Source organism: Cinclus cinclus, chromosome Z (assembly GCF_963662255.1).
Source record: "Cinclus cinclus chromosome Z, bCinCin1.1, whole genome shotgun sequence".
Lineage (NCBI taxonomy): Eukaryota > Metazoa > Chordata > Aves > Passeriformes > Cinclidae > Cinclus > Cinclus cinclus.
Window position 1 is genome coordinate 13279437 of NC_085084.1, and position 16068 is coordinate 13295504.

General features: G+C 36.9%; 1 protein-coding gene across 1 annotated transcript in view; it reads right to left on the reverse strand.

The window, feature by feature from the left end:
- PCSK5 (proprotein convertase subtilisin/kexin type 5) overlaps positions 1–16068 on the reverse strand; it is a 220905-nt gene that overhangs the window by 17632 nt on the left and 187205 nt on the right. The window contains exons 22-27 of the mRNA XM_062512702.1: positions 15186–15322; positions 13094–13291; positions 12691–12759; positions 4902–4944; positions 3953–4095; positions 2655–2855 (exon numbers count right to left, since the gene is read on the reverse strand). Coding sequence (XP_062368686.1) covers positions 2655–2855; positions 3953–4095; positions 4902–4944; positions 12691–12759; positions 13094–13291; positions 15186–15322 — 791 coding nt within the window. The remainder of the gene's footprint in view (positions 1–2654; positions 2856–3952; positions 4096–4901; positions 4945–12690; positions 12760–13093; positions 13292–15185; positions 15323–16068) is intronic.

Genomic DNA, 16068 nt, shown 5'->3' on the forward strand with positions numbered 1-16068 from the left:
CTGAGTCAAGACCGTCTTTATTCTTGTGTCCTTGTCTGAATGAGTAATATCTTTGGCCCAGCTAAGTCTCTCTGATTCTTTTATAGAATCTGAAAAACTGAATCTCATTATTTCTTGAGCTAAATTTTACTGCAACTTTGAAGATGCCACAGTGATCTTGTCCATTCAGACTATTCAAGGTATTATAAAACTGGAAGTGGCAGAAAGACTGGGAAATATCTTTTTCCTATTCTCTTTTCTCAGAAAAGAGGAAGAGGTTGTGCATCATGAGTGAGACAATGGCAGATTTGCTTGAAACATATCACTCTAAGATGTTAATTATGACCCCAAAATTAATTAAGGAAAAAATGAGCAAAATTTTATTTCCAATTAATACAATGTCCTCATCCTGCCTTTATTTTTGCTTGAGTCATCTTCCTTTGAACTCCCAACACTTTTTCAATCTGCTTTTAGAGAAAAATTAAATGAGTACTCAAATATATTCAGGCTGAAAATCTTGTGTTCATACAGAAACAAATACGGTCTTTACATGCTCACCACTTGTTCTGGAAAATGTGAAGTTTATTTGAAAAATAAAAAGCTGAAACCCTCTACAAAATCCAAGGACATATGAGCTGAGATATGGCCATGTATAAAGAAGCATGCCTTGAAGTACAAAAGCATTTGAATTACCTAATAGTCCCTCCTTAATTTCATTCAGAACCTCATTGGTTGTAAGAGTCCTTTCCAGTTTCTCATCTCCTGTGTACTGTCCACCTTACTCTCTCTACCTGTTCCGTTTGGAGAATGTGGCAACTTCATTACATTTTGACTTGAAGATTACTTCTGTTTGAAAGCCTGGAGGAAAAAGGCTCAGGACAACACCAGCTTCACATTACTTTCCCAGCAGTTACATGGTAGAGCAACTGCCATACTGGGGGAATCCTAGCAGGTCTGTCCAAGAGGAACTGTCCAGACACCAGATGTGTTCCCTGGGGTCCCATCACCACCTGCACCAGGAATCCAGTGTCTTTGGAGCTGTCATTAATGTTCAAACCAGTACAGCTCTGAGTGAGATATATCTCTCAGCTTGAAAAGTCCCTAATCAGATGTATTTTTACTACTGGAAGGAAAGACAAATGATATGAAAGATGGGGAGAAAGAGGTTTCACGGGACAGGAATGTTCATTTATGCAGAACTGCATCAGTTGTCTGCTCAAAAGAAAAAAGTTCACAAGAAGTCACCATGTTTAACAGTGTGAGAAAGAGACAATCAATAGATAGACCAGTCTACAGATGTGATCTTTTCATGGCACTGATGTAGATATAGTCTTAGACTGAAAAAAATCAAACTTGCATCTGTGGATTAAATGCAAGGAAGTACGTGAAGGAGTTCAACTTTCTATTAACATTCTTATTTTTATATCATTCTGATATTTTTTGAAGAAAGATTATTCATTTTGATACATAATTTCTTCATCAGATACACAATTAATTGATATGGTCAATATTTTTTCTGAAAGTATTAATTACTGTATTTTAGTTTTTGGTACAAGATCGTATTGATCTAAGGATTGCCATTCTTGGATGTGTTTGATTCAAGTGAAAACATAGGAACCAGAAGAATATGTTTACTTGATTCAAAAATACAGCTAGTAATCTGGACTTTTGCTCCATTCAGCAAACATCCCTGTCAGATACTTTTCATGTGTTCTTAAAGATTCTTAGTGATGTAAATTCCTAAATTTTATAATAGATTCTGCTACTCTTCCATTATAAAATTTGAACACCCCCATTATTTCCAATGGCACAGTTTCATTTTGTAACATAAACATTCAATTGTTCTTTATATATTAACATAATGGGAATGACAAATAGTCTATATATGCTGTCTTTATTTAAAACATTTTTAATAGGAAATTTGTGACAGTACTAAGTTGCATTTGAAGATGGATAGGAAGGAAAATGATATTTTAAATTATTACAGTCTCCCTCTGAACATGTCTAAATAAAGGCATTTTCATTCCAAATAGCTTTTGGATTTTTGTGAGCTCTTTTGGAAAAGAGAATTGTTTCCCTCATGCTATGGATGAGACCACCAAGGAAAAAGTAATTATTTTGTGAAGGTTGTGGAAATGGCCAGTATAGGGCCAGAATGTCAGAATGTAGTCCTACAGCCCATATTTGGTCTCTCAGAAAGCAGTGCATACAGAGAAAGGAGAGAGAGGATAGATTTATTTTTCATAATAGTGTAGTCGCACACTATATAATTTTCTATTTCCCCCAACTTATTTTGACTTCTCTGAAGGGAACAAATACCAAAAATCTGGTCTAAACCCTAATATACAAGGCACCCAGTAGTTTAGATAAGGAACTCCCAGACCTTAATCTAGTACACATCTTTTATCTTTTTCATATTTTTATCTTTTTTGTCAATTATCTTTTTAATCTTTATTCAGATAAAATCGCTAAGAAACACCTACATTGTATCAAAATGTTATACTCTTCGCAGGAAAATAAACTTCAGCTTGTGGAACCAATGGGTTTTGTCAATATACTTTCAAAATTGCAAAAGACCACTTTCAAGCAATATGCAAGATCTTGCTATCCTCTTTCTAAATTTTGTAGTAGTCTTCAGAGAAACAGAAAAGATTGCAAGATCTGTTTCAACTTACGACTCCAGAACTTTCCAGCTGGCAGAGAATTTCTTGGTTTCAGACACTGCCCATGAGAAAGCTGGAAACCGTTTTTGCATGCAGTACAGCTCTTGTAACTGTGCCCAGCACAGGTTACACAGCTCCTGTGGCAAGGCTCGCATTCTCTGGAGATGTCATCAGCGAAGAAGCCATCTCCACACTCATTCACACAGGTGCCATCTGCAACAGAAACAGAGCCTGGAAGCATGGTGGCCCATGTGCATCCCTCTGTCTCCAGCAGAAGTGATTTAAGAAAAAACCCAGTACCACATGAAACATTTTGCAGCTATAAAAACCACAATTTTTTAGCAAGAAATCTAAATTCAGTTCATGTGAGAATCTTCATAAACTTTAAACCAGTCTGCATTTAAATTTACCTCTAACATGGCTTTAATATACTAAACATTAGTACATACAAATCTAATGGAAGTCCTTGCCTGGGTAAAAGTTTTGTGGTTGAGTCCTAACAATTATACTGTCTCAATAAAAAATTAAAGACTAGATGCCTGTAAGATTTGTAGATGTATGCAAATTTTAGATTTATGCAAATTTATAGGATCTCTAGTTTCTGCTGAATATAAACTCAGGTTTAAATCTGATTCAGATTAAGGTTTTGCATACCTCATCCAAACCTCTGGAAGTTGTAGCACTTATGGCTTTTTGAGTTTTGTCTCATTTCAATTAAAAAACTCATAGACCCACAGCTCACCCTGGTTGCGATCACAGAGTTTTCCACTACAGGGCACTTTCAGCAGCCAGAACAAGAGAATACTATAACCTCAGGAATTTCTGTGATTCATTTTTGGCACAATGTCTGAACTAGACCTGCCTGATTTATGGCTTCTTTAAAAAGCTAGGGAATTCCTAGTGTTGTGTGAATCTGGTGTGGAATTTAGTGGTTTTAACTGAGCTTATTTCTGAGTGTTTAAAAGTCAAAGTAAAAGTGGACTTGCAAATAGTAAGGAAACATTTAAATGTTTTTCTGTAGTTAAAAACCCCTTATTTCACAAAGTATGAATCAAATATGATTTTTTTATGTGCCAAAAGAGCTGAAATTTAAGTATATGCACCCTTTGAACCAGATTACACTACTGGGTAACATAACCACCTTACATCAATGCAAATACCTGATTCTGCAAAGAGCTAAGTCCCTTCAGCCTTCACTGTCTGCCATAGAACACATTTATGAATTTAAAAGTTTGGATCCAGAGGATTTTTCTAAAGAAAAATTCTAAAATTTGTTTTGTGTATTTTGCTATTCTTTGTACTTTGCTTACCTGAGAGATAAAAGCCTTCCTCACACGAGTCACACCCATCCTTGTCACAGCTATCACAGTTCCTAGGACAGTCTCTACACTGCCAAGAACTTTCATCTCTGTAGGTATTTTCTGGACAGTATTTATAGCAATGCTGCTTGTGCCTGTAAGATGATATAGAACATCATGAGTAAGTTTCCTTTGAAGGTCATTGAGTTTTGTGTTTCTAGGAATGGTAATGATAAAGCATGATTAGCATAATGAACAGAAATTATTCCTATAATGAGGACTCAAAGTATTTGGGGTTATGTTGTTTATCAAACTAGCAAAGTCATGTTTCCTAATCTCTGGACTCTTAAGTATGATTAATTTAATTTTATGTTTTAAAGGTAGGCAGAGACCTGAATATATGCTTCATTAAAAATTATTATATCATAATTGTAAAGAGCTGATTGCTTGTATAAACATATAGTCCAGTGCCTGATATAGTCAACATAATCAGTATTTTATTTTCCAATTTTTACAGAGATGTATATCTCTTTGAAAAGAAATAATGTTCTTTTCTCTCAATTTAATTTTTGCTTTTAATTATTTTTTTATTCCTTTGCATAAACACCATACATTTTTAAGTCTTATGAACCTCACATACCCGAACTAGACACAAAATACTAAACCCAAATTTCTTCCAAATCCATATGCACTGTTTAACTTATTGAAACATTTTGTTCCATATTCCTCTCCTCTGATATGCAAGGGTCCCACCAGTCCATAAGTTTTAACAGGTCTCAATACTGAGTAATTGGCTAGTTTTCCAACATTTCCCAAGTCTTTTTCCCATTTGCTGTTTTTCAGACAAGCAATTTAAAGGATGAGACAACATACACAGCACAGATCTATGTAGTAAAATGCATATTTTTGCTTCAGAAAAATGTGTAGTCATGAAGAGCTATATATATACAACAATACTTACATATAATAGTTTTGAATGCATGTTATGCAGATTCTTGGATCATCTGAAATTAAAGATATAAAATTATGTAAATAATTTTCAGAATAAAAACCAGAATGCCAAAAAGAACTTTGTTAAACCAATTTTATGTTAGTATTTCTTACACTAATATAATTACAGCTGTAAAAAGAACATCACTGTCTCTGAATCTCTGTTCACATTTATTTGGAGATTAAGTCTCCACAATCAGATCCTGGGCTGTATTTTTCATAGTAACCTGTGGCTTTTTAGTCCTCAGCATAATCCACGTACCTGGAAGGAACTAAGTCCTTAGGAAATGATGATCTGAAAAGCAGGACCTTTAGAGGTGCTCAGGTTGGGTCAAATGTATTGTTAAAAGGAGACTGCAATTTACCTGACTTTTATCCTATTTCTTTATTTGTTGCAAAGATAAGTTGAAAACTTTTGACACCTCTAAAAGCATACTTTTCAGACACCTAAGTAATCAGTTTAAATTTCAAAATCCCGAGCTAGACAAGACTGCTCCTATATTTGGAGAGGGGGCCATGGTGGAAGAGGTGGTGGTGGTGGTGGTGCAAGTCTTTTGAGTAAACTTTCCCACCAGAAAACTAATGGTTTTTTTGTAAAAATTTGTTGAATTGCCAGGAAAAGTGTTATGCAACTTTTGAAACTCTTAAAATTATGGATTTGACTCCAAAAATGAAGAATTTTTTTATAACCTTCCTTCTGTTACCTTCTAGTCACTATTTCTTTAACCTTAAGCAAATATCCCAGAAGCATTAGAATGGAAGGAAATGAAGCAACCTGAGTGAATGTATTTTTAAAGAGATTCACGGAATCACTGAATATTCTGAGTTGGAAGGGACCCACAAGGATCACTGAGTCCAGTTCCTGGCCCTGCACAGAACCATTCCTGAGAGACACACCATGTGCCCAATAGTGCTGTCCAAACATTTATTGAACTCTGTCAGGCTTGGTGCTGAGACCACTTCACTGGGGAGCCTGTTCCAGTGCCCAACCATCCTCTGGGGTGAAGAACTTTTTCCTAATATCAAACCTAAACCCTCCCTGACAAAATTTCAGGCCATTCCCTTGGACTGTCACTGGTTACTTGTCACCACAAAGGAGAGATCAAAATCTGACCCTCCTCCTCATGAAGAAGCTGCAGACTGTAGCCAGGTCTCCCCTCAGTCTCTTTTTCAGCCTGAATAAAACAAGTGACTTCAGCTGCTCCTTATAAAGCCTCCCCTCCAGATCCTTCACCTTCTTTGTGACCCTGCTTTGGATACTCTCTTATAGCCTAATGTCTTTTTTATATTGTGGTGCCCAAACTGCACACAGTCCTCAAGGGGAGGGCTGCACCAGTGCAGAACTTTCTCTTGTTGAACTTTACATGGTTGGTGATTGCCCAGTTGTCTAATTTGTTGAGGTCTCTCTGAGGAACCTCCCTTTGATGAATTCAACAGCTCTTCTCAGTTTCATACAAACTTGCTTAACATCCCTTCCAGTGCTGTATCCAGGTCATTTATGAAGATGCTGAAGAGCACAGGGATGGAGTCCAGTGGAGCCCCACTGGTGACAGGTCACCAGTCTGACATCACCTCATTCACTATCACCCCTTGTACCTGACCCATGAGCCAGCTGCTCACCCACCCCATGATGTGTTTACCCAGCTGTGTGCTGGAAGTTTTGTCCAGAACAATATTATGAGAGACTATGCTCTTCATTTCTGGATAAATTGAGCACTACCTTGAATCAAGGAATCATGGAATCAATTAGTTTGGGAAAGACCCCTGAAATCATCGAGTCCAACTTTTGACCAAAAACCCTGTTTACCACTCCATGGCACATATCCAGTTTTCCCACAAACACTTCCAGGAGCAGTGATTCTACCACCTCCCGGGGAGTTCCATTAGGTCTAACTACCATTTTTGTGAAGAAATTCTTCCTAATATCCAATCCAAACCTCCCCATGTGCAGACAAAAAATAGGTCTTCTCATCCTGTTGCTAGTTGGCTGAAGAAGAGGTCAACCTGCACCTGGCTACAACCCCCCTTTCATGCAGTTGTAGAGAGTTCAGAAGTTCCTCTGAACATCCTTTTCTCCATGCTAAACCATTCCAACTCCCTCAGATGCATGAAGTTATTGTGCCCAAAGCATAGGATCTAACACCTGGTCCTTCCAGTGTCCTGAAATCTCTTTTCATTAACCTTGAGCTTCTCGTTGAAATATCACTGGTATCCCTGTGAAAGCAATAGTAAGCAGTATTTTGAAGGCTCTATTAATCTTTTCATTTTTTTTGTGACATCCCTGATTTGGGCCCCAAGGATGCAGCAAACATCCCTGAAAAGGTCTGGTCTGCTGATGGTTCAGATTATATTTGTTTTAATGATTATTTTCTTCAGTAATTGCAGCAGAAAGATTCACCAGTTAACATTTCTCGACTGTTTTGATTCATGCATGAAGCTTCTGGACTGCAAATTGTTGAAGGAGTAGAAATGCATGCTTTGTTTGTATATGTAATTTTAGAAGTATGTTTGGTTGGTGGCTTCTTAGCAAGGTGAATTTCTGGTCTGATTCAGTAGTTTTCTTCCATGCTCTTATTTCTCTGGAACTTTAAACTAAAATCTGGAACATTCTGTGCTTGCAGAACTCAAGGTTCAGTCTCATATCTTAAGCTTTTCCAGTGATTTTTTTTCCAAGCTTGGATTTTACACAGGAAGTAGTTTTTTCTTTCTCAGAAAAAGAAAAAAATTCAAAGAAAAAAAGGTTTTTTTAATACATGTACCTTGTATCTTCAGTGTGCAAGGAGATCCTCTTTTACCTACACTCTAGGAAAGACAACATGCTTTACTGTAATGTTCTGCCTATACTGATATGTCTGGACTGAAAATCAGAGAACAGTTCCAAAACTTGTTGGACATTTTTTTTTTCTGCACAGACTGTATATTATAACCACAGAAACTTGTATAAAATCTTATTATCTGCAAATCTAAAACTCCTTCTGCAAGACTAACCTCTTGCAGAAGATTTACTCTGAGATAAAGAACTGTCCTTATCATAATTTTGTCTTAAAAGCCAAGGGCTATTCATCATCAGGGATGGTTTGAAGAAATGAAGTTTGCCTTTCTCAGGTTGCTATAGGAACCAGATCTGTTTTCACTCATTTATCATGTAATGATAAATCTTTATCTGTGAGCCTGGCTCTGTTCACAGTGCTGCTCTTTCAGCTGCCTCACACTTCCTTAAATCTTCTCCAAATACTTTTATTCTCACTCCCACAGCCTTGTAAACTCTCTGTTCCTCCATTCCACTCTGTATAATGGATCCTGTTGATCCATTATTAATGTATTATGATTATGATTATGATTATTATTTACTTATATTTTATTTTCACTTTCAGCCTTTATAGCATTGTGTTTTTCACACAGACCATGTAAACCCAACCAAATTAAAGAGTTAGGTTCTGGATGACCTTTGAGAGTGGCTCAGGCTTTACCTTGCTAAATCAAAGAGGCTCAATGCCACACTTGGGCCTAAATGCCTCTTTGGCAGGCTTTTATTCTCAGGGACATGGCTCTTTGGGTTTTCTCAGTGTTAGTTTCTTTTGTAAGGTGTCTTTGGAAGAGAAAAGTGTCATAACTTTGCTTAGCATTTCCACTCTGCTGGGGAGTAGGGGGTTTACTGCACCCTACTGAGGAGTAGTTTACTCTCAGTGTTAGCATCTGAAACCAGTCCTAGTGCAAAGGTTGCAAAGCCATGTCATGATGATCACTGTGGAAATTTGGATCAACCAAAGAGTTGGTATGTTGCTGCATGAAGATGAGGTATTCTGTAGGAGCCCATAAGATCTATTCATAATGTAAGATATTTTACTTTCACAAGCTGGGTAAGGTAAGTGGAAGAGAACCTGGACATAGTGAAGGACTGGGACAGGAAAGTGTGGCTCCTTGGGAGCACACTGGCAGGAAGGCTGGTACTGCAAAGAGAGAGGATGCCTGACCTGCACCATTTCTTCTGAGAGGAAGACTGTCCTCCACTGATTACTGTGAGTTGATCAGTGATCTGTGGGGCTCCGTGTGCTGCAAATATTTACCTCCTCAGTGAACCAGGTGCTTCTATTTACTTTGTATTATTAGTGGTGTGGCAATTTCTGCTTGTGAAATATATATATGCAAGCCAGTAGATATGCCATATCAGAGAAGTTTGTCACCACCTTCAATGGTAGCAAAATCTGGTGTCTGTTCATTATGCAAGTGCAAAAGAGCATATGTAAATTGTTTGATTAGAAAGAGAGCTGAAGTTATTTGAGAAAACACTGTAGTCCACATGTTGTATTTTAAACCTAAGCAATAGGAGCAAAGATTTTAATGTTTATATTACATTTTATTGACTCTGAAATTCTCTATGAATAATTAGTTTACATGGTCCAGAATCTACAGTTTGACTACATTCCTTGAGGATTCCAGGTCTAACAAACAAACACTATCTACTTTAGTATCCTCACACCTGGTGAAGAGTAACCTGCAGTGTTACTTGCTGTGGGGGTTTTACTTTCTTCTCTGAAATGCCTGATATGGGATGCAAAGAATTAAACCATTATAGAAGTATGATACCTCTGTCTTAATCAGGATGTAGATCAAAAAGAGAGACTGCCCATGCAGACTTGCTCTCTTCTGCTGGCACATGGCATCATGCTAGAAGGAAGCAAATCTTACTAATTTTCTTATCTGTGCAAAGTAGGACAACATTGCCAAGACTGCAGGTGGTGGTTAAATCTATTATTTGGTGCCTTGTGAAAGTGATTTTTTTGAGCAAAATTCTTTCAGGCTAGTAGGAAAACAGGCAGTTAAGTTATCTTACTATGATTATATATCCCTCCTAAAAACAAGACTTCTGTCTACAAGAAAAGAGAAAAATAACATAATCTTTATAATTTGTAGACAGTAAGAGAATAATTTGCATTTTGCTGCTTCTGGTTTAGAATGTTTAGAATTTAAAATAAATAAAACATCTGTAAGTGACCCTGTGCACAGTATAAACTGAAGAAGTTAATTATTTTTACTTCTTAAGAGTTTATATTGAAGGACCTTAAAGCGCTTCAGAAGGAGCAAGTGCTGAATGATTTTCTATGAAAGAATAGTCTTCAGTCAGCTGAGGACCCATAAATATGCACAAAATATATTTGTAATTGTATATATGTATGAATAACTACTTTCCATTATGTGAACTATATAAATTTTTGTTCCAGTTGCTATGATTGCTACATTCCCTTTTTTTCCCCACTGCACTTTTACCTGAAATGTTCATAGCATTGAATTTTTCCTACACCATCTCTACAGTTCTTAGAATAAATTATTCAACTGTGTTAAAGGGAAGATAGGGCAAAGACCCTGCAAGACCCTCCAGCATCCACTTAATTTTAAAATGGAGTCTGTAGAAGGACTATGAAGACATGAAACAAAATGTAGCATATTCCTTATTTTCTCAGCTTGAAATTTTAGTATTTTATGTTACTCTTTTGGTAGTGTAATTTCTCTAGAAATTGCAAAAGAATTAACTTCTTGTAAGAGACAGGCATTAATGTTTTTGGTTTTTAGGGTTTTTTTAATGAAAGTTTCTAAATACATCGGCTTTCTGATTAAATATAACTAAGCCATTATTGTACTTATCTATGAATGAAGTTGTTGATATGCCTGAAAACTCACTGAATGTTAAGAGTAAAAATTCAAGCAAATATCTACCATATAATATAGATAGAGGTAGGTATGTACCATAGCTACCTGACTTATTTTAAGTTGAAGCTTACGGGTTCTGCTTTATTTCAAGAACACATTATAGTCTGCAAAATCTGCTTGGACTGTGCTTTTAGGCCACTAGTGCTCTTCTTCTCAAAGTAGAACTAACAGTAAACACATCTCTGACTCTCAGTAATATAATATCCTGAGGACCAAAGACTTTCCTTAATATAATGCCTGTATATGAACTCTGACATCTTAATACTTCTGACTTTACATAGCAGTGAAAACTAATTCAGTCTCTGTTTTACCTGCATCCGTTCTGTTGATCCTTGAAGCTCTTAAAGTCCCTCTTTTAAATCAGAACTTTGAGTTCAAGAAGTTGAAATTATGTAGTGAATCTTATGGATGATTAATATTTAGGAGAACTATGATCCTCCCAGGACAAAAGCAAATGAATAAAGCCCCTTTTTCTGTATGCCAGCTGACCATGAACAACCTTCCAGTCTCCTTATACACACTAAGTTCATAACAAAGAAAATCTTCTGAGTCACTAGAAATTACTATTTTTTAAAAAATGTGATTATTCATACATATGACATTTCTCCCTAATTCAAAACACCAATTGCCACTACACAGTTTCAGAAGAAAAAGAAATAATTTCAAGTCACAATCATTGTAAAAAAACAGAGAAAATATTCACACAGGGAAGTAGCATCTGATAGCACCAATAAAGATAGGTATTAAAACATATACTCTCCTTTAACTTCTCCTCCCCTCAACCAAGCAGGCAGCTGCTATAAATTTGGATAACACACCATACAAAAGGAGGCCACAGTGAAGTTGTATTCATTTTAGAACTACTTCCTTATTCCACAATATTGACGGGGCAGCTGTAGTCAGAGAGGAAAGCCTTAGGCTTGACTGAATTCACAAGGAATGGCTGGTCACCAGCATCATAGGATATTTTTTATGATATCACATGTTAGATTGGACAACTGGCAGAAAGAAGGAATTATGTGATGAAAATTCTTATGGTTAGTTAGATAAACCAGTTAAAGTAGCTAGAAAAAGAGCTGGACAGACATTTGTGGTTTAGAGGTTTTTGCAGATAATAGTATGCCAATACTTTGCTCTTCTAAATTTTGCAGAGCTGGTAACTCAAATTCAGACAGTACCCCAACCATGGATGGCAGCCCTGAATGTGAAAAATACATTTTTTTATGGAAAGAGTGTATTTTTACATCCAAGGTTTTCACTTCTGGAACATGACAAAGCAGAATCCGTGCTTGCCCTTTTTTCAGACTCTCATGGGACTATAATCCTTCACCCGTGGTTGCACACACCGTGCTTGCTGATTTCCTACAAACAGTCTCACTTTGGGCAGGAGGAGAACCCCCTGAATCTGTAGGGAAGCTGCAGCAGCCACATGGGGAGAGCTTTGTGATGTGGAAGCTGACATTCCACCTGAATCTCAAATCCCTCTTTTTATTTAACACTGCTGGTTGCATTTTCACCTCAGCGTATTTCCTTTATTTTCTGTTTCACAGGGATGCCAAATGAACTGCGCATGGATGGATGGATTAACCTGCACCAACCATAAAATGTATAAATGGAATTTTTCATTGTTATTAGCAATAACTTGCTCTTGAATGAAATTTAAAGATTGTTCTTATGTCTATAACCTTGACGAAAAAGCACAGGGTAGTGATCTGTTTTGTGGGGTAGAAAATTTGAATGTCTACAGTAAAATTCTGTGTCTGATAATAGCTTAATAGCTTCAGAAAGTCAGTAAATCTTTCAGCCTGAGTGTGGCATTCGAACTGCTGCAAATTTTAATAGCTAAATAATTCTTATTTATGCTGAATATAAAGTTTAGACATTTATTTCAAAAATAAATATAGTATGGAATATAATTTACTTGGTGAAAAGCCACCTGCACCAATAACTAATTGCTCAGCAGCATGCACTTAAACTAATGAAAAGAGTGAGGAGAACTAAATTTTCCCTACCTTAAGAATGACAATAAGGTTGATTAAAGGAATACTTACCCTGTCTGCAGTTCTGGCATCCATCTGAACATGGTATGCAGTCTTCAGAGTCAGGATCTTCCACTTCACCTGTGTTTTGCAAATCATCAGTTTTGGGTTAATTCTATATAATGCAACATTTGGAAGGACTCAGGAAAGGTTCCTATAAATAAACTTGATTCAAATCAATAAAGGAGAAAGATACATGGAAAGTTGTTTTCTCATTTGTTTTTGCATAACCCACTCAATTTGAGGAAAATACTCTTACTTTACAATAACATGATCCTAGGAGAGTATCAGAGGTGGAACTTAAGGACCTCAGGGTCAAGTGTGACTGTGTATTTCAAAACATATTTTAATATGCTTAAGCAGATTTCTGTAACAAATTGAATAGAGTATTTGTTATCTCCTACTGAAGGCTTACCTTCTCCACAGCTATGCTTCTGACACACATTTTGAGTGAGGTAGTAGCCTCTGAAACATCTTTTACATTGGCTGGAGTTCAGGCACACCTCACAGTGGCCAGGGCAAGGCACACAGGTATGCTCCAAGTGGTAGTGACCTGGAGGACAGTGGTCTCTGCACTCCCCATGATACAGGAAACGTTCCACTCCTCTTCTGTCTGTGTGGCAAACAAATGGGGAAAAGTTGTCAGCCATAAAGGGCATTTGGGATATAAGAAGGAGCTTTATGAAGTTCCAGAGCTGCAGTAGAGACAGTGACTGCTGGATTTTACACTAGATGAGATGTATAAAAGTTTCAGGACCTCAAACTTTTCACATTCCTGGAGATTTATGGCATATAAAATGTCATGCTACTGTACAATGACTCTTTACATCCATCAATCTAATAAAAAATCAGGATTTTTCCATCACTGAGTTCTCTTGCAGAGGACAAGCAAGTATTTGTAATTCATGGTACACGCAAGTGTACAATTATTATTAGGAAAGCAAAGTGGTCCACTTCACCTTTGGAAAGAGTCAGTAGTCTGTGTCCCTAGAAGATTAAACTGTAGTCCTCATCTTAGTGGAATCATCTAGATTTGAATTTAAATAGCAGATGTGCAGCTATTAGCTGTTAAAGCACAAGCATTCTCTAATGCATGAGAACTGGGAGGTCCCCTGCTCCAAATCCTTCTGAGTCAAGCCTGTGAAAACACAAGTAACTTCATGTGCCATGTGCTGCAACATGGGGAGTTTTGTAATCAGTTGCCCTACAGTATGAATTACACACCTAAATGTGCTAAGTGTATTTCATTGCCTTAACTGCAGAACAAGAATTTGCTTACCAGAATTTAGTTTTGAAAATGCAGAGAAGGCAGCGATAGTAGGCAATAATGTTGTACCATAGCAGAAGTTAAATTTTATTTATTTTACTTGTCATGCACAAATATTTATTTTTCTTGCCTCCTAAGGATGTCTAATCAGTGTCTTACTTGATTCACAGAAATACAGAAAATATATCTTGCTGTCCTCCATAAGGGAGAGACTTTGGGGAACAATTATACAAACTTGCTCTCTCATTAGTCCTGAAGTATCATTTGAAAACTTCATCCACTGAGTCACATTTCATTAAGTAAGAAAATCAATCTCATCATCAGTATGACTAATTAATGCAGCCATACTAGTGTTTGCTTGTAGTCTAGACACTTATTAGTAATAAAGTCTGTGCAATAGCACAGATTAGGACTGAAATGGAAGTAGCAGCTAAAATGAAAAGGCTGCAAATACCGTTGTGAACCCTCAGAAAACAGCTCATAAAAATTACTATAAATGGTCTTAAATACTTATTTTCAAGGACAGTTCAGACTAGTTGCACATACTTGCAGATAATGGCCTCAGGTTTTTGCTCATCAGATGTTAGATAGACAACAGGAAATAATTTTTGAAAAAGAATTTCAAAAGGAGAAGAGTGGCTTTTTGGAATTTCCACAAAATTGTCTACACTAACCTTCCTCTCAACCTAAGAACTATAAAAATGTGTGTTGGTGATAAGTTCCTCCTTGCAAACCCTTTTTGTTCAGCTGTAGGGACACAGCAATCTCCAGTGGAACCCACCATTCTTGTTTCTTAGCCTTTCCCAGAGAGATGCTTAGGAAAGCAGCCTGGCTCCCTGCCTGCTTGAGCAAACTGGCTCCATCTCAGTATAGCACATCCTGTGCAGTGGGTGGGGGAAGCATGTATGAAGCTTTCTTTTACAAAAGCAGGCAATGTAGGTTTTCTGTCCCTTTTTTTTTTTCTTGTTTATGTTTCTGTTAACATAGCTCCAATTGAAAAAACACCAAGGGAAATGCATTAAGTTGACAGGACAATACAGAGTTGTGTTTTCTTGTACTTAAAAAAAAAAAAAAAAAGATTTCTAATTCCCTTCAGAGTCATAAGAAGATTATGATGCAAATTGGTAATAAAAGCACTACTCATTTTATTGTATCTAACAACTGGCCCTGAGAGCTGAGAGAAAAAGGAATTTGGAGGCCAAGGGAGGGGAAAAAGCTGGCAAAAGAAAATCTTACTTACCTGTTCCACAAGTGGTGCATTTGTTAGGTTCACTTCCACTGCAGTCCAGGCAGGTATGATGGCACAAGTGACACTGCTGTTTGAATTCAAACTTTCCTCTGGGGCATTGCTTAACACAGCAGCCATCATCAAAGAGTCTTTTAAAGAAGACGGAGGCATAATTACAAATTCAGCTACTACTTGTTCTTTAAATCTTAAGAAACTAAAAAGAAACTCAGTAAATTCTTCTCTCATTCATTCACAAGCCTTTGAACTTCAAGACTTTGTTTTCCAGATCTTATTCATGGTATTTACTATACGAAAAGTGTTTTGAATGTGATTCTTAGATTTCAAAGATGATTTTTCTCTGAAATATTTTTCTGAAAAAAACCCACTTTTTGGTCCTTCACCTGGATTCTTTATATTACAATCTCTGACAGCAGTCCCATGTGTCTGCTAAAAGGAAAACAACACTTGGTCTTTCTCTGCAAAGGAAAATCCCTTTTTTTTTACTTTAAAGGCTGTCTTTAAAATGTACTATGGCTTCAGTAATACAACCTTGTACATGAAATCAAATATCTATCTGAATATTGGCCTTTTGGAGCTGTATTTTTAGATTTACATGTTGTTGTGACTTAGGAATGGTATTTGCCCATTTAGTTTTCCCACTGAAACACTGCAAACCATGCTCAACTGCCTGTCCTCCCTCCCTCTCCTCTCCTGGGGATGGAGAGGAGAATTGGATGTACAAAAGGTAAAGATCACAGGTTGGGATAAGGGCAATTTACTGCAAAGAGCAAAGAAAGAAAATGAACAGTAAAAGCAACCGTATCAATTACAAAAGTGTACAGCAGCTGAACAATTCTCATGCCAGTGCTCACAACCATAATGCAGGGAACCCCTG